The sequence below is a fragment of the Ambystoma mexicanum genome, chromosome 4q, assembly GCF_040938575.1.
Source record: "Ambystoma mexicanum isolate Mex_15411 chromosome 4q, UKY_AmexF1_1, whole genome shotgun sequence".
NCBI lineage: Eukaryota > Metazoa > Chordata > Amphibia > Caudata > Ambystomatidae > Ambystoma > Ambystoma mexicanum.
Genome location: NC_090928.1, coordinates 208,447,942 through 208,468,033, shown reverse-complemented (window position 1 = coordinate 208,468,033; position 20,092 = coordinate 208,447,942). Strand labels below are relative to the sequence as shown.

At 45.2% G+C, this 20,092-nt stretch overlaps 1 protein-coding gene across 1 annotated transcript in view; it reads left to right on the top strand.

Moving 5' to 3' along the window:
* The window catches only part of LOC138467595 (potassium/sodium hyperpolarization-activated cyclic nucleotide-gated channel 4-like), a 2,558,748-nt gene that overhangs the window by 2,526,367 nt on the left and 12,289 nt on the right, over positions 1–20,092 (top strand). The window contains exon 10 of the mRNA XM_069607736.1: positions 10,953–11,119. Coding sequence (XP_069463837.1) covers positions 10,953–11,092 — 140 coding nt within the window. The 3' untranslated portion in view covers positions 11,093–11,119. The remainder of the gene's footprint in view (positions 1–10,952; positions 11,120–20,092) is intronic.

Genomic DNA, 20,092 nt, shown 5'->3' with positions numbered 1-20,092 from the left:
ATTGTTGCCATTCAGAAGAAGAACCAGGCGGGCCTGAGAGTTGTGCTGGACCTTTCCACCTTCAACCTCTCCTTACCCCCTGCAAAAATTCAAGATGGTTACGCCAGCTTTTATAGCAGAGACATTGTGCAAGGGAGACTGGATGTGCTCCCTGGATCTGAAGCATGCGTACCTACACATCCTGATTTGGCAGCCCCATCGTTCTTTCCTACGGTTCAGGGTCATGGGCTACCATTTTCAATACAAGGTCCTTCCTTTTGGCCTCAACTCGCCCCCCAGGGTCTTTACCAGGCTCATGAATGTGGTGGCGGCCCTCCTCAGGGCGCAGGGCATCCACATCTACCCATACCTCGACGACTGGCTCGTCAGGGCTACATCTCCGGAAGCGGTCCACCACTCTTCCCATGCCCTTATGAACACACTGCACGATCTGGGCTTCTCGCTCAATCTCAAGAAGTCGCAGCTGCTGCCCACGCAGACTCTGACATTCTTGGGCCTCATCTGGGACACGTGCTCTGAGAACGTATTTCCGTTGGAGGACAAAATCTCGGCCATCAATTGGGCCACCACCCACTTCCTCAGCAGAGAAGTGACCTTGGCATGGTGGTACCAACATCTATTGGCAGTGGTCCTATTAGCCGTCCTGCACATGAGACTGAGGATGAGGAGGATTCAGCTGCACTTTGCGGCCTCATGGAACCAAGAGCGGGGCTCTCAATCCAAGATGATCAACGCTCCTCCATTTCTCCACCAGGACCTAACATGGTGGTCCAGGGACTGCAACCTACGGACGGGCAAGCCTTTCCGGCCGCCCACTCTACAGGCCACCATCACCACGGATTCCTCGCTCGAGGGCTGGGGAGCCACCCTGGACGATCTCTCAGTCCACGGCACCTGGACTCGACAGGAGCAGGAATACCACATCAATTGGCTAGAGCTGAATGCCATCTGGCTAGCGCTCAGGGCATTCCGCTCTGCCATCAAAGAAGCGTATGAGGGCCAGCACAAGCCGCTCCCGGCCAACATGCATGCCCACGCAGTCAGGGCCAAGGCAACGGCCATCGCATTCCAGCGCCATGTCCCTTGGCAAGTCATAAGCAGAGCAGCCACTTGGGCCACTCCCTCTGCTTTCTGCAAGCATATACTGTTTGGATGCTGGCTCTAGATCTGATGCGGCTTTCGGACAGGCGGTTCTCAGGAACATATTTGCTTAAGGAGGTTCACCTCTTCACCCTGGGGCTACATTCAGTTGTAACCGCCCATGCAGTATGGAGGAAAGGGGACGGGACGTAAGAGTAATTGTAAGTTACTCACTGTAGTGATTAACGTACTTTTAGTCCTTAGTCCCCTTTTCTCCTTACGTCACACCAACAACCTCCCCCCTAATAATACTGGTGTCATTAGGCAATGTTAAATCTATTGTCGACGCGTCAATGGGGACTGAGGTGTGGCGCCGGAGGGCAGAGTCAGGACAGCGCATGCTCCCTGGGCCGCACCCCCACGTGCCCCTAAATTTAAAGGGGAAGAAGGTTTTTTCTGGTGAAAAAGGTCCCTTGGAAGGGACGTCCATGCAGTATGGAGGAAAGGGGACTAAGACTATGTTAGTCACTATGGTGAGTAACTTATAATATCTTGATTTATAGACCTCCTGGTGAGATGTGTCTGTTTAATGAAAATATTATTCACTTGTTATCTCCCTTGCAGAAAATTAATTGCTCCACAATTTTTCTGGGTGACTTAAATCTATGGAAAGGGGACCCAAGAGACAAGAGAGCTATGGATCTGGAACAATCATTAAACACTATGAGTGTCTTTGTACATAACTCTGACCCCTCACACATAAAGGGCAACATCTTCCATTGGCTTGCCAGTGGAAATATCAAAGTAATAGATGTGGCCACAACTTCTTTATGTCGGACCAATCCTTCATCACAAGCTTGATAAACATGAGGTGCCTCATAAAGTCTGAAATTAGTTGTGTGAGATATAGTAATGGGAGATCCCTAAGCTGATCCAGTTGCAAAGCCGTATGTTCCTCCTGCTACCAGATACAGGGTCTCAGCAGGACAAGCTCAGGGGTTCCCCTGTGTGGAGGTAAGAAAGGGAGATGAAACCCCATTTGTATGGGCGTTGGATCTGTGATCTGTGGCCGGAACTCCAGAATCTGTTGGGGGAGATGCTTCATCTGACCTGGCGCCAATCCTGGGTGGCGTTCCACAGGGGGCTAGCATATCCCCATCTCTTTTTAACGTTTACATCCAACCACTGTGTGGTGAAATAGAGATACTAGGGGTAGTCTTTGCTAATTATGCAGGTGATTTCCAGCTTTCTATGGAACTCAGTGGGGATTATGCAATTGATCAAGAAAAGCTGAACAACATGTACATGCTCAAAGGTTCGATGTCCTCTAACTGGCTTTGCCTAAATGCCACAAAAACAGAGCTTATGGTGTGCAGGACTAATCATGCCTGTGGCGGCCTAAGCCAGGAATATATGAGCTTCTGCAACGATGGAGGCCACATTCCTGTGGCCAGTAAGGTCAAAACTCTCGGCACCTTCATGGAAGCCTCGCTCAATGCTGATGCCCATGTTAACTATATTGTCAAGAATTACAACTATTGCTTAAGAGTCCTGAGACAGTTCTGCCCTCTGGTTACAAAAAGAAATCGTGAAAAGCTGGTTTGAGCTATCATCCTATCGCGGCTTGATTACTGCAACTCACTACTTATCGAGCAAGCAAGGAATGTATGAACAAGCTACAGAAGCTTCAAAATAATGCTGCACGCATAGTGTACAACATTGCACGTAGAGACCCGGTGTCCATGACCCGCAGGAAACTTCATTGGCTCCCTCTAGGAGCCAGAGTACGGGTTGAAGATACTCACGCTGGGCCATAAGTGTCTGTTTGGGACTGCGCACTGTGCTACCTGAAGGAGAAACTTGAGTTCTATAAACCAGGTAGAAGCCTGAGGTCCTCTGGTACCCATAGTTTAATTGTCCACTGGTTCAAGAGAACTCGGGGGATTGACCAGTCTTTTCCCATTTTGATTGGTCAAGCCTGAAATGAGCTCCCAGAGCACCTGCGGAAAGAAGAAAATAATCTCACTTTCAGGAAACTTTTGAAAACCAGACTATTCCATTAGGCAGGCCCTTTACTGTTTCTGTTACGTCCCCTCTGTGCTTGTTTGTCTTCGTTTAATGTAGTGCCTAGATGCCTATGGGTTTTGGCGCTCTATAAATACATAGACATGGACAGGACATAACATTGTGGATGTTGCTATAGACATAAAGACAAATATTTAATTACTAATCCTTTTAGGAAACCTACCAAATGCAATAGTTCACGTCATTGTTTAAATGTGCATCCTTCTGGTACATTGTAAATCTTCTGTAGGTCAGTTGTTAAGGTGAAAGTTTATTGATAGCAATGATGATGAAACATTAGATATTGGGCCTCATTTGAATGAGCTGCATAATTAGGTGGGGGCACCCATTACGTGTAGACATGCACATAGGTTTATCCCCACCACCGATGTTTAGTTTTTTGCCCATCGTTGTACATAAGTGCAGAGCAAAAGGCAGCATACAAATGTGTATGCCACCAATTGCCCTGCACTTTTTCACTAAGAAGTAAACACATGGCAAGCATTGTTTACAATGACCCCTATGGGGTCTGTCTGCTTTTTGCTGGCGCATAAAGCCGGCGGACCATATGGGTATCTCCAGCATTTGCTCCGGCATGAAAAGGCTATTACGCTCCTGATTCCCGTTAAGCACGTTAAGCAAATCCTAAAATGAGCTCCATTGTGTTGAGCAAATTTGCAGCAGGCGGGTGGGTACCTTAGTGACAAACTAAATACAGTCGAAGCTAAGGCTATAACATTTTCTAGAGAAAGCTTGTTGTCTTCTAAGCAAATCAATACTTTATATATCTTAAGCTAATCAGTACAGAGAATTAACATGTAAACAAATCATTTTAGAGGTTGGAAGGTGTTTGAACATGATAAACTCTTTACATTCTTTGACCCTCTGTCAAATGTTTTGCTTCGAATGTAGTAGTAATTTAAGAGATACGCTAATAAGAACCGATTTTATGTGCAATAAGAACCTACAGCAATTTTTAGGCAAGAAACAGAACTGCAGTTTTCCTTGACTCAATTGTTCTAATCGTAATTATGCCACTAAAATGAATATAGTGTTCAACCCACACACTGGTGAAAAGATTATGATCAGACACTATTCTGCTTGTGAAGAATCCAATATTATCAGCAGTATTCTTTGCCCATGTTGAATATATTGCGTTGGTCAATCCTGTCATAAAGCTCATATGCGATGAAATGAACATTGGTCCAACCTTAGAACAAACAATTTGAAATAATCAGGCAGTTGCAATTTTCTTGAATGTAGACATAACATGACTCAGATGAGGCTACACGTGTTAGAGGTCATTCAACCGGACAAGTGCAGCAATAATCTAATGCTTACACCAGGGTGCAAAATGTGCACCCTGGTGAGCCATTGGTTAGTGATATTTGACTCTTGGCGAGTGTGAAAGGGTGATCGGTGTGTATGTATAGAATTGCAGTGGCAAGTGATTTTTTTAGGCTTGCTAGTAGCTCGCAACTTGAATTGTTGCCCCCCCGCTAACATTAGAACAAAGAGAAGCTTTTTGGATTGCCAGATTGAGCACAGTCACACCTAGGGCCATGAACAAGGAATGTTGCTTAGACTGTTTTTTATAAACACGTAAAAAACAGAATTGGTCAGTGATGGTGATTGTAGTGAATCTGCTCTATATATGCATTGTCCTATTTCAGAATCCTCAAGAGGAATATGTGAAGGGGAGCGTTGTTGGAGCCTGTAAGCGCTTGAAAGGGAATTCAAGTATTCATCTGAAATGTACTTTGTACATATGCAAATGAACTCTTCTAGTTACTAATTATGGCTGTGTCTTTCATTGTTCATGACACATTAAGCTGTGATACCTACTAGTTGTTGTAATCTTTGTGTTATAACATTCTTTTTCCCTCATTGTACAGTTGAAAGACCATTACAAAAGTATTTGAAATTAATTAATCTTGATGTTGGTATTTATTAGGACACTCATAATTAATTGTTTTTTGTTTTAGCCCCTCTTTGTTATATTTTCATATTGCATGTATTTTCACATTGCATTTTTTGTATTGCATTGATCATGTATCACTGCTGGGTAGTCAGCGCACACATCAGCTGTGTTATCCATAAAATTTGCATTAGCATGATACCGCCATCGCGCAATTATATCACCTAAGCAGATACCATTTTAGTTTTTGCGGACTTCATAACACGCACTAGTTGCTGCAATGAAAAATAGTACTGTACAGTCAGGATAGACTGGACCTTGTGCAAGTTTCTTCTTAAACAACCTTGACTCTGTGTTTTACAAGCCAGTATGTGGTGTCACTTGCTTCTTACCAAACAAATACTTCCTTTGTTTTTAGCTTTATGACAATTACTTTTTCCCCTTTTGTGAGTACAGCTGCCTCAATCGCTGTGTGAAAACCTAGTTCTGAAATTCTTCTCCAAAACGAACACCAAAAAAAAGGTATGAGTTTAGTTAGATGAATCACATTCTTCTGATTGTGGTGCATAATTTTTTATTGAAGGGTCATGGTTCCTAGAAACAAGTTAGCTTGTGGCCATTAACAAATAGCGTATCATGCAGAAGGTGGGATGCAGAGTAACTCTTACACCAAATAATCACACCAACTCAGGAAGACGGCAAAGTGCGTTTACTGTTTAATTATCAATTGTCTAAAACAGGGAGTTACAACGGACATCAACGGACGTCGTACAGCATTATCTCTCGAAGCATTTCATAAAAAACAGCACTTTTGTAGTAATAACTCGTCATACGTGATATCATACTATGTGGCAAATAAGCAAAAACCTATGGGGAGTTGTGGTTGGCTTAAGGGGAACATCTAAGTATACTTTATGGGTAGTGATTGGGTCTCTACAGTCAGATGGACAACTCATGCCAAACCCTAGTGCAAGTCATTTTCAACAGTTATTTGACACACAGTTCATCACTGGCTATCAAACTATAAGGCTCTTCGTTATATGTTTCCCTACAATTGGTTGGCACGCTCGTGCCCTTATGGAACATTGTGCTCACTAGCAGCATGTAAGCTCATACACCAGGTGTCAGGAGGTGTACATGACCGTGTATCCTCACCCAATTAGCCCAACATCTCTCATCACCCATGTCTTCTGCCATGCAGATTGTCTTTGAACTTGGCCTTGCAAAATATCCTTGCTCCTAAGAATATATGGGAGTGTGAGCATGTGCTATCTTGGTTCTGGACTGCATGCCCAACTTCTATTTCCATCCTTGGCTCACGTGACAAGGACTGCAATTCGGCCCATTTTCTAGCATTTAATTGTATTAAATGAATAAACTTGGCACTCATGGTGTTCTTTCTTTGCACGTTAACAAGGGAAAATTCAGTGTCTCACGCTCACTGTTCTTCAAGGATAGATAACCAATTCTTGGCTGCTTCAGCCTTGACATCAGGCCAGGCAGCTCTTCCAGGCCTTTCCACGATCTCAGCTACTTGTTTGCTGCAACACAGCTTCAGCCTTCTCTCCATGGGTTTGAACTTATTAAATTTTAACAACGATGTCCAGTTTCTATACAATGGCGGCACGGCCTGCAGTCTATTCACTAAGTATAGCTAGCTTTTAAGATTACTTACTCTACTTGCGTTGCTCCATCTGTTCAGAACGATTTGCATTTTCTGCAGTGTTCTTCACACATGCATTCTTAATCTCATATATGAACGTTTACTTGATTCTTTACTTCGTCATCAGTTTCTATAAGGTCCATATATTCTCTTCTTCAGCCAGTCTTCTCTGCGCATCACACTCGTTTCTTGTATGCTAATAGCACCGGATTGGGCACATCAAGTTTAGTATCCAACCGTCTGGCACTTGTCCCAGTGCCCCCAATTCACCTCAGAGCCCACCAGAACCTTTTGACACAGCAGAATCAGAAGGTTCTCCACCACGACCCGAGTCTGTCACTCAAGGCGTGGTTCCTGAGCAGCGAAAACTAGCTAATTTGACTCTTCCTCCAGAATGCTGGGACATAATCAAGGCCTCCAGGGCTTTGTCCACACAGACCACATGCATCTGAAAATGGACTCGTTTCACTAAATGGTGTGAGACCTCACTGGTGAACCCACTCACTATGTCAGTGGAACAAGTGACACCATACTCTTACACCTAGCTAAAGCGGGGCTCTCACTGGCTTCTATTAAGGTGCATTTATCCGCTATATCGGCCTACATGAAACATCCAAATCAACCATCTTTACTCTCCAACCTGGCTATTAAAATGTATCTTAAAGGGTTGCGGCGTACTTTTCTACCGATGCCAGCGCAGGTTCCTGCTTGGAGCCTGAACACAGTCCTGGCAGCTCTCATGGAGTCACCATATGAGCCCATTCACATGTGTCACATGAAATTTCTATCCTAGAAAGCTGCCTTCCTAGTAGCCATCACGTCAGCCAGGAGGATTAGCGAACTGGAAGCACTTTCATCAGAACCTCCTTTCACCATGCTTCATAGAGACTGCGTCATCCTCAAGATGCATCCTAAGTTTCTACCCAAGTTGCTGTCGGAAATGTCACTTTCGAAGCGTATCGTGCCCCTGACTTTTTCTATGAACCACACGTCTAATGCAGAGAGAACACTTCACTCACTAGATGTAGCGCAAGTAATCAAATTTTACATACAAAGGACCAAGTAGTTACTCTCTTCTACAAGGCTTTTCATAGCATTCTCTGGTCGCACAAAAGGACAGCATATCTCGAAGCAGAGTCTTGCACGTTGGGTGACCCAATGCATTAGTCACTGGGATCAGTCTAAAGCAATCCACTCACCAGACCTGAAGAGCAGCTTCGGTCGCTTTTCACGCAAGAGTGCCGATAAAGGACATTCGCAGAGCCGTGACCTGGAGCACACTGCACACATTCGGCAAGCATTACTGCTTGGCTGAAGATGCCAACAAGGAATCAGCGGTCGGGCAGGCGGTCCTCCGCCACCTCTTTATATAAAGTAGGAGCAGCCTTTTTTCCCACCTTTTCCTAGTAAATGTGACCTACTTGAGTTGCTTATGCTAGGCGCACTGTAGACTCCTTCAGGATGTATATTAATATGGGCATGCTAACTGCTTGGTATTCTATTCAAGCATCTGAATCTGTGAAAGATCCAATTCTGGAGAAGTCTTAGTTACTTACCTGTAACTGTATTTCTCCAGCATTGTATCTTTCATAGATTGACATGCGTCCACCTGCCTCCCCTGAGAGGCTGCTCCAAGGCCTGTCAGTCATCATACATGTAGTCTACTCACGGCTCAAAATCTGAAAATGGCTGCCTGGGGCGGAGCTTAAGCCCTGCCACCTCATTGGTTAGGGTCATAAAGGACCAAAGTGAGATGGAGGGACTACACAATTGAAGGCGTCTGTGAACGTAATGGACAATCTAAATTCATTTTTTTCTATGGAAATAATGTATATATTTAATTATTTGAAATCACTGAGGATTCCCGGTCTGACGACAGGGAATATTCAAGCATGTGAATCTATGAAAGATACCAATGCTGGAGAAATACAATTACAGGTAAGTAACTAAGACTTCTCTCCTTCCGTTTCTTTCAAAGCTATTTGATCACATCTTCAATGTACAGATCTCTCGTCATGTCAATTCTAATGCTCTTCTTCCACCTCACCAGTCTGGATTCCGCCTTTGTCACTCAACTGAAACAGCCCTCCTCGCTGTTTCTAATTCTTTCCTCACTGCCCATTATTCTAAACGTTCTTCTCTTCTTGTACTTCTGGACCTTTCCGCTGCTTTCAACATCGTTGATCATACTATTCTCCTTTCCTCTCTCCATCATCTTAGTTTTAGGTGTTCTGTCTTACAATGGTTCGGTTCCTATCTTTCTGCCCACACTTTTTCAGTCTCTTGGCTTAATCAAACTTCACCTACTTTGCCTTTTACCTATGGGTTTCCTCAAGGCTCTAGCCTTGGCCCCATTCTCTTTTTCCTCTATGCCATTCCTCCTGCTTCTATAATTGGTTCTTTCTGAGTCTCTCATCATCTTTATGCTGATGACTCCCATATTTTTCAATCCTTCTCCTCCTTCACCCCTGCACTTCAGTCTACTCTCTCCTCCTGTCCTCTGGCCACCCAATCTTCGATCCATTATCTACCCCTGAAATCATCTAGAACAGAGGTTATCTTCTTTCCTGCCTCGACTATTCCTCCTCTGTCCTCTATCCCCCCACTTCTTCTAGTGCTCCTTCATCCTCTGCCTGTAATTTGGGTGTGATCTTTGACTCCCTTGTGTCTTCTCTGCACACATCTCTGCTATATCTCAGTGCTGTCGTTTTCAGCTATATAATATCCATAGGTCCCATCCATTTCTCAGCACACACGCTACCAATTCTTTGCTCTCCTCTCTTCTTTTCCCAGCTTTTCTACTGCTCCTCTCTTCTTCTTTGTCTCCTGGGATAACGACTTGCTCGTCCTCTCTGTTCAATCTACTATTCTTCTGTCCGTGTTCATCTCCATCTGACTCCTCGTGAATCTTTTTTTACGCGACTACTTTGTTGCCTCTTATTTATTTATGTATTTATTTATTCGTATTTGTTGAGCGCACAACAGCCCGAGGGCATTGTGGCCCTAGTTACAGCAGGTGATCATTGCTTAGTTACATACAGAGCAAAGTCATGGCTTAGTTACAGGCATAGAAGATTAGTTGAAAAGGGCTGTTTTTAGGTTTTTATGGAAAGCATAGTAGGATGTTTTGGCCCTGAGAGCATTGGGTAGAGCATTCCATAACTTGGGGGCAAGATATGGGAAGCTAATTCCACCTGCTTTAGCTTTATTGATGCGTGGTACTCTGAGTTGGTTGGTGTAGCATTGTCTGGTGGGCCTGGTAGAGTGTGTACCGGAGAGCTATTTGTTTATCTTTCAACTCTCGTCTGCGCTACCATTTATGTTGTATTGTCTTTAAATGTCTCCATGGTCTTGCCTCTCCGTATCTCACTTGTTTCTTTCTCCACCCACTTTTGCCCTGTTTGGTCTCTGTCTCAATGTCTTCTTTCTATTCTCTGCTCTACTTATGTGTCTTCTCATTTCTGTTTCTTTTCTTTACTTGCCTCAAAATACTGGAGCACACTCAATCTATCTCTTTGTTCTATTACTTCTTTCCCTCTTCAAAATTCGTATAAAGTAACATTTTCTGTCATTATCAAATTTAAAGCAAAATCATAGGCCTCTTTACGAATTAGGCAGTGTTTTCTGTGGAAATACTGCCTAGCTCTTTTACTGTTGATAACGAGGAGGGTCTGCATGATTCAGTCAGGCCATCAGTTATCCCCCAATTTGGAGTCTGATAGTAACACTATTGGTGGCATGTGCTATTGACGGATGGGTAATACTAAATTGGAAATTCGTTTGTATGGAGGATGCCACCTCCACACAAAAATAAACAGGATTGAGGAAACTTGGATACAAAACAGATAACTTGGTGGAGTGGTAAAACATGTGATATTTCCAAATATGTCATGTTTTACCACTACTACCAAACCCCTAACAAGACCCCATGGGACTGATTTACAAACATGGGAAAGTCCCTTTGAAGACATTTTTGTCAATCAGGCCCCGTATTTTTTAAAAGCTATTTCGTTTTGAGTAACTTGAGCAGCAGGGTCCCTAAAATAGAGTGAAAGAGGTTAAGCAAATTATAAACCAGCTACCGATTACTCAAATCACTGCAAGTTAGGTGTACATTGCTTGACCAGCTCTATGATGTAATACAATATATATTTTAGAATAATTGCAAAAATATTGTATACCGTTTACAAAAATGTGTTTTTTATATATTGCATTCCTTTCTGACAGATGCTTGCCTTTTTGGTGTAACCAAAAGAATTGCGTCTGCAACAGCAATCACTGCTTGTAGGCTGTACTCTCTATCAGTCGAGAGCTTCAAAAATGTTCTTGATCAATACCCACGTTTGAAAGATGATATTCAACCCTGAACTAACGGAAAACGTTTATTGCCTATGGTAAGTTTTTTTTCTGGGATTTACGATGATTTTGGAGTGTGCTCATACATTGTTAATTAAGGGTTATAACAATGTCTGTGGAACTTGGCAACTTATCAGAGAAGATATAGAAGTTGCATTATTCTCAAAATGTATGCATGACACTAACTGACTATTCATGAAGAAAAGGTAATGATTGCGATTGGGATAGAGGAATATGTGACTATGTTCTTAAGTGCCTCTTTTTGGAATCTCCTGAAGTGCGGAAGGAGGCATTAAAAAACATGTGTAACACGTTTAGGCATAGTTTGATACCCCCACCAGACAGGCAGAATGGGTGCACACATAAACCGTCACTATATGATGGGTTAATACCAGCACCAAGCAAGTGTGAGGTGTGGCTGAGAGTAAGGAAGACGCCTCCCCAAACATTTCAAAAAAATCTGAAAACATTTGGCCAAATGGTGCCTTGTATGGCACAATCTTTTCAAAAGTATTTGCAGAAAAGGCTTCGCGTTTACTGATAGTTCTGAATGGTCAATCATGTAATTTTGCTGACAGCGCATCACATTCTTAGCATTGTGAAATGTCATACTGAAGTACTGTGCTGCATTGCATCTACAGTAATAGGCATTTCGTGCATCTGGGATGTAGTCCTTTGTAGGCCTTCATTCTTCGGTCAATCAATCAATCAGAAAGATATGTCTTACCATAAGTGGAGACTGCTTATAGCTTTGCACCACAAACTAAGTAACAAGTCACACTGAGCGATTTTCAGTATAAAATATCAAAGGTTATTTATAGGGGAAGCTGTCGAGTAGCCCTTACAAATGCTGTATAGCATATAGCTGGACCATTCCACACACATTCTCCCTCTATAGTCCTCTGTTCATCCTCATCCAACTCTCAGCGGGTGAGCCGGTTTCACAAATACAGATTTGGGGGTAGATCTTTATCCTCTGCAGTGGCCTCCCTCTGGAACAGCCTCCCTGCCTCTCTCTGTCTTGACCTTTAGCATCATAAGTTCCCGGAAGTTCCTCAACACTTTCCTCTTCTCTTCCTCCTTCTCTCTTCCTCTACCCTGCTAACCTCTGTTCTTTTTTCCCCATCCTCCTACTCCTCCCTAACTCTGCCCAGTTTTTTGGTGACTGGTTGCTTGGTCCACCCCCTCCCCTCCCGGCCAGTCTTTGCACTTGCCTCCAGGCCACTGCACTATGTCTCAGCACTACTGCACTTTCTGCTTATGCGCCATGAGCGCGGCAACCTCTCTGCACTTAACTCAGGGCCCTGTTGGACTCGACGTGCTTGACACCCCCCTCCCGCCCTCTTCCTCACACCTGTGTCTGTATGCATGCACTAACTAAATGTACTAGGACTAGTAAGTTCGTCTGTCCTGTCCCCCATTCCCACCTTTTCTCTCCCCCCCCTCCCTAGCTGATCGAAACTCTAACACTTCGCCGTCAGCCCTAGTATGCAAGTTTTTCTCTTTAGATAATTCAGAAACTTCAAGGCCTAACAATGATTAGTGTATTCCATTGTTCCCTTCCCGCCTTGAAGCGCTCCACCTGTGCATAAGCGCTGTATAAATAAACCAATTAGAATTGACACAGTCAGACGCATAATTGTTACAATGTTGCCGGTAGTGCAGATATGAATACCTCCGTCCCCAAGTACCACACAGGCAATTATAGGAATACTGCCTGTGCAGTCCTTGGAGCCACAGGTGTGGTAGTTCGTCGAGGTTGTAGTCAGGAACTGCCGGAAGGACCCTTTGAGCGCTGTAAGGCAAGGAGGGATTAGTACAAGGTGAAATGCAATTCACAGCGTATCTAGAAATGGAAACTAAACGTTCTTACCTATGTGCACTGTATGTGGGTGAGTGAATGGACCTGCAGTCAGGTTAGGATAGGTGTTGATCAGGCAAACGCCTAGTGAAAGGCCATAGGCCCAGGATCCAAAGAGTCGTGGTTCGTGGAGAAAATCCGTTAATCAGGCCGTGGTCGAGTAACCAAAAGTTCCAATAGTGTTCAAGGCAAGTTCAGGGCGTAGAGGAAACAATCCGTTAAGCAGGCCGTTGTCAAGTAACCAAGGGTTCCGATAGAGTTCAAGGCAAGTTCAGGACGTAGAGAGAGCAATCCGTTGAGCTAGCCGTTGTCAAGTAACCAAGAGTTCTGATAGAGTTCAAAGCAAGTTCAGGGCATAGAGAGAGCAATCCGTTAAGCAAAACCGTTGTCGAGTAACCATAAATTTCCTGGTAGATTCAAAGCGTGGCAATGTCCAAGAGAAAGACCAGCTGTGAAGCACCGTGTCAGTGTTTCCGAATGCATTTAAACCATTGGGGAAAGTCACGTGATGTTCAACAAGGAACGTGGAGGCGTGGGGGTCGTCACGTGATACCGATTGCGTTTGGTCTCTTCACGTGACGATCAGGTCCACATGGGCAACGGTGATTGCGGCCAAATGGGAACCTCCAATTACATTGCCAACGGAGAGAAGGGCGATAGACACCGAGTCTGCCATGGACCCCCCTGACATTACAAATGCACTGGTGTCGCCTTGTCTGCGCGCCCAGAGGTAAGCCTCGGGGGCTGCGTAATGTGGGTATGTGGAAACGTGAGTCAGTGGGAAACACAGGAGTTCGTAAGGTAGAGGACGTGGACGTGGAAAATGTAACAATAATTCACACACTTGGTCGTCCTGTGGCACTTGTCAGCACAGTGACCAGCAGAGAAACTTTTAAGCAGTGTCAAGTGAGCCTTATTTTACAGAGTTCAACCTACTGCATTTGTTAGGGCATTTCTGCAGGTTAGTGGAAGACGGGAAATGTATACTGCAAATAAATATTTTGAAGAGTAAATGTAAGCCCTTGGCATTTTCACTCAGACAAAACTCTGAAACACTCTAATTTTTGCAGATTTGGGGCCACATTGCGAGCTGTGTGGTAATAGTGTTACCGCTGGGTCACGTAGCGCTATTAGTACTGCAACACAGCCTGGTGTGAACGAGCCCCTCCCACCCCTACTCCGGCGGTAACGATAATACCAGCCGGCAGAGACCGCGCCGAAATATGGCTCATTGCCGAAATATCAGCACTAATAGCGCTATTGGCGCCAGAAGAAATTGCATCATAGCTGGAACGGGAAGCATGACAGCAGCCATCTTTAAAAACTCTATCCAACCAGAATCTCCCACTTCCTGCGGCCATCTGGACCTGAAAGACAGCTAAAATGTCACAGGAGAGGACTCGAGGCAAGGGGCCTGAAAATCGTCTACGGAAACCCAAGTTCAGTGAGGGAGAACTGGCGGTACTCACTGACGAGGTTGTGGCCCCCTGCGAAGAACTGTATGGCAGCAGGATGAGAAAAACATAAGGCCAGTGCAGGACACCCATCTGGCATGCCATCAGCCAGAAGGTGACTGCAGTGTCCAGTGTACCCTGTGACGGGGAGGACTGTAGAAACCGCTGTAATGACCCCTGACCCTGAGGTCATTCCAGCACTTTCTACTGTCCTCTTTTCTCCGTTCCACTTTATCCTGGTGTGTGGACTCCTTTCCCAACACAGCCATGAGTCCCTGACAACTGGAACTGGTACTGTCCAACCACTGGTCCTGACTGCTTGGGAAGAGAAGTGCAGCACAGTCCTTGACATGGAGGGCATAGAGGGAATCAGAGGTGCAGAGACGGGTGCTAGTAGCCAGAAGGTGAGTCAAGCCCTCCCAGCACAAGGTCATGCCCAAATGTCAGTCTAGCACAAAACGCCCCAGTGGACAGGGACACATGTCAGCAGACCCAGAAGCTGGGTAGGCCAATCAGGTTGAAGTGACGGGTGGCACATCAGCCACCTTCCTTTCTGATGCCCCCTACAGGCACTCACGCATCACCAGAGGAATCGGAGGAGGAGAACGAGGGGGAAGGCCCATCTGGAAGTGGCGCCTCCAGACCCTCAAGGTGAGCCACCACCACTACCCCACAAAGGCGCACACAAGCTACTCCTATGTGCATGGACTGCCGAGAAACACCACAACCTATTTGGATTCTAATCTTTCTTTTACCAATCATATTTCTCTCACATCCCGGTCTTGCCCTTTTCATCTGTATAATATTTGCTCTTTTCTTACCTTCCATGCAACTAAACTGCTTATTCTTCCCTTATTTTTTCTCAACTTTTCTATTGTTCCTTTACGCTCTTTGGTCTCCCTCCATCTCGTCTGGCTCCTTTGATATCTATATACCACTCCTCTGTTTGTTTACTCTGTCTTCTCTCCTACCGTGATTCTATTTCAGCATCACTTGCATCTCTTGGATGGTTACCTTTTCATTCTCAACCTAAATTCCATTTACTCTGCTTAGTCTTTAAATCTCTCTATGGGTTAGCTCAGACTATCTTGATGCTCTCCTGTCCTTTTATACTCCTTCTCGATCTCTTCGTTCATCTTGTCTTTTTAAGTTGACGGTTCCTCGTCCACCCTGCGCTCAGTCTCGCTTTAGTTCTTTCCAGCTTCTTGCTCCTCTTCATTGGAACACTCTTCGCACTATCTCTTCGATCTATCACTGTCTATTCTCTTTTTTTCAGATCTCCTTAAAAAATCATCTTCTCCACTGTCCATGATTGTTTGCTTTCAGAACTGATATTTGAACCTCCCTATTTTTCTCAAATTTTTGTACTGTTGTTTTAGAATTGTGTGCAGCGCTTTGGATAAAAACGCTATATAAGCTCTAATAGAATACAAATACGACCGAGCAAGGCCAAACCTGCAAATGGCACTGCAGGCCCTACGGCAATGCCACAGGCTCGCAGTCCCCCCTCCCCCCCAGCCCAACTGCAACCACTCCCGCAGCTGCAGTGTCCAGCACAGAGGCCACACCGCCTGACAGGGCCATTACTGAGTCACAGGGGGACATCAGCCTTGTGTCACAGCATGAAGAAGGGCCACAAACCCCTGAGAGCCCTCACCGTCGCCAGCGTGCCCATACACCTGAAGCGGCAGTGGACATGCCATCATCTGGCTCGCCAGCCTAAAGCCCAGAGGCACTGCACAGCCCCCCTCCTATTCAGCACACACCATCAAGCAACACCACCCTTCAGAGGCTGGATGAGATGGGGAGGCGACAAAGGGAGATGGAGGCCATTGCGCACACCCATTCGGAACACCTCCAGGCAATCAGTGATTGCCTGCAAGGGGCCACCTGCATCATTGTGCAGGCCATGTGAAGAAACCGGGCAGAGGCAGCTGCCAGTACTGCTAACCCGACTGTATGGGCAGAGAGTCAGGGAGATGACTGAAGTGGTCTCTGGCCCTTGCAGAGGCCATCCGTCAGAGCACTGAGATCGCACTGCAGCACATCCGGGGGTATGGATCGATACCCTCAAGTTCCATGACACCCAGTGAGGGGCTGCAGCAGAGCACACCCAGGTGCTGGCCCCAGTGCCAATTGGGTCCCAGAACTCCAGGGCCTGGCATGGGGGGAAAGAGGCCACGGAAATAACATTAAGACACATTTTGCCCTGAGTGGCCACGCCGAAGAGTTGGTGGGGGAGGGGTGGGTGATAGTGTGCTGGGGAGTTGGTGTTCAACATTTCTCTATAGGCAGATGTTGTGCAGTGTTGGGTGTCCTGACCCATGTTTGAGCTATCATGCTGCAACATTTGGTGCTGTGGGCTTAGAAAATCCAAGATGGCCAAAAAGCCCACAAGTGCGCCAGAATCCAGGAGAACCACGCAGTTTGTGCGCACACCAAAATGGCTACCTCACTTGCCACCCACCAGTGTAAAGAAAGATATTTGTTAACAAAATCCACTGTTACTGATGTCAAAAAGTTGCTGAAATCGTGGCTCACCGGACCACTTTAAAGATTCAACCCTTTTGTGGGGTTCCACATAACCATTTTACTGTAAAGAGCCCCATCAAAACAATGTTAAGCAAGGATTATTTACTACCATGTAAGAACCATTCCTGTTTGGAATGCATTAATCCAAGAAAGATCCCAAAAATGGATGCAGTACCAACAAAATCCTCAAGGCGGCGCTAGCGGTCTAAACTCTGACAGGAGAACTAAGTGCAGTTGCTGACAAAGGGATTTGACTCAGCTGACTTCAAAGGCTGCATTTTAATTAAAAATTAGCCACCTGCTGTTCCCAGAGGCCAGAAGCCTGGGAAATCCTCTCACCTCAAGAGATTCACACCACAGCCCAGGATATCACATGGTCATAATAACCAAATGCAAAGTGACCCCCTGGTCTGCTGACCTCAACCTCCTGGAGACCACACAATAGGCTATTGCACTTGAATAGAATATGTTGATTTTGACTGTTTCCTGTCAACAAAGGCCTGCCTGCCAGAAGACACATGTGATCACTGACCCACCCAAGTCTTGGAGGCGGACTCCAACACTCTGAGAACTGAATTGAAAGCAAAATATATATTTTACAGAAACACTGATAACTCTTTGTAATCAAATGACAGGAATGTATAACTTTGAGAGCCTTCATTTAAAAAATGTACCCTCGATTCAAGCCCAAACTCCAATTTGTGTGATGTTCTGGGGCAAAGCCCTGCTATTTATGTATACTACAGACTCTGTGTTTAAGCTAGAGACATGGTAATTTACTGGAGTATGTATGGACAGGCCGTGTACATGTGTATAAATCTGGAGAAAAATCCGATGTTGCAAAACCCACTAAAAAGCACCAAAGGTTGCCATTTCTGAATGCCCCCAGGAAGAGCAGAATTGGAACAGGGGCTACCTCATGTGATATGTGATGGGTGCATGTAATTTCAAACCACTGTGTATCTATGAAATATGTCTTTAGGTCAAATATAGATTGTGTGTAAAGTTGACAGGGGTGGGTTCTCTGTATCATAAACAGACCTCATCATGATGACACTTCATTTCATTCCCTCAATCAAGGGGAAGAGGAGGAAGTGGCCAATGACAAGTGAAGAGGGGTAGGGCCTAGAAAGCTAGCCTCTCCACCCACTTTCAAAACACATAAAAGCAGACAGTCAGGACAGATAGGGACATTCTATTCCATCTGCGGCGGGACGCTCTGCCGGGAAAATCCATACTTTCCCTCCATCAACCTCCAGAGAGCCAACATAGAGACTTCAATCTATCCACCTTCAGAGACCAAGACTTTACTTCAGAATTTGTAGCAGAGAGGTCAACTACAAGCTAAATCCCTCTTTAGCAGGCCTCAAATCATTGCCACTATTCACAGCCAGGCGAGCTGTTTGAATTCTTTGCAATAACTCTGGCCATTTGCCAGGGAGCAGTGTTGTATCCAGAGAGAGACCAGCTGAACCAGAGACCGCTGTATCCGGACCCACAGACCTGATCAGAACCAGAGACCCAGACCAGACCAGCAGAGTAGAGCTGACCCAGACGCTGTGCGCAGAAACCGTCCGTGGCGAGTGAAGAAAACCTGTTGACCAGATCTGTGGCGAGGCCTATTTCTAAATATATTGTGAGTACCTAGCAGAACTGTGCAGAACCAATCTCTTAGTTAAAATAATATAATTCAATCTATTTTAATCTAACCAGAACTGCCTCCTAACTGTCACCTTGCATTTGCAAAGCTGTCACTTGTCATTTTCTAGCTGCAAGATGTAACCTGTCGCTTTGAACTTTTAAAATTTAAAATCCGAAAAACTACCTTTATTTAATCGTCCGTATCTCTGGAACCGTTTGGGCTAGGAACTTGGTTTAACTTTCCTCTGAAAGCTTAGAATCTCTATAAAGAAGTGTGCTAGCGCCGGACTATCCATTATTGATTACTGCTCAGATTAAGTGTGATACTCAATTATTAATTTATTATAAAGTGTGATATATATATATATTGTTTAAATTATCAAATAAACCGTTTGAACTTGCAAAACAGAACTACTTCGTGGCTCAGTGGGGTCAGGGGGATTCCAAGGGAGGGGTGTTATATAGGGGTAGTCAACCAGAACGCATGAACTGGACGTAAAGATATATCAATAAGGGTTTCCATTCAGTATCCCAGACTAGGCATTGACTTAGCTGTAGTGTTGAATTGAATTCTCTTACAGCAGCATTGCACACGCACACACTATTCTGCCCACTTTCTCAGGAGCGTACATCAGGGCTCCACCATTACAGTCGAGGCAGCGGAAATGTGCCTTCCGGAGGCCGAAGGTACACTCGAAGAACACACGGTTCCTGCTGTCAGCGTGGTTGTAGGCAATATCCTTCAGTGTTTGTGGATCATGCACAGGCAGCTGCGGGTATCCGGAGTCACCATACATGGGGAGGCACAGCCATTAGTCACAATGTAATGTGTGGGTGGGGGCCTTACACAGTATCAGGGCAATAGACGTCATGTGCATGCATATGGGGCTTCATTCCGTCATGTGTCTTGACAATGTCTGTGCATGCTTTATCACTTGTATCATGCATTTTTATTACTTGACATGCACCCTGTTCCGTTGCAGCAGATGTTACGTAATGAATCTCTCAGTGACATATGGAGCTGACATGGTGGCCGTTTTGTGGCAGTGTATTGCTCTCGTGCATGTGGCATGCTGAGTTTCCCATCGTCCTCCCTCGGCTTCTGGGACCAGCGGGTCAGCATTGCGGGCTAAGTGTACATGGGTAAATGGCTGTGGTACTGGCGGGGTTGCTGTTGTGTGATGCGTTGTGGCAATTTGTTTGCATGTTACATTGTGGTACATGTATCCATGTGTATGTTTGGAACTGCTACTGAATGTGTTCATCAGCTTCTCAATCCAGGTATGTCCTACATGTGCATGGGCTGTACTGTGACGTTGGTGTGGGACGTTGTCAGATGTAACGTTTGCATGTCCTTGACCCTGGTCTTGCCTGAAAAGTCACACGCTGGTGATTGCAGAATGTCTTGATGATGAGAATAGCATGCATAGTTTAGGGGGACATGGCCACAAGGCATCCATCGGTCAACAGCAGAACCATGTCCTCTATCAAAGAACACAAGATACTGGACCTGACTCTCTCTC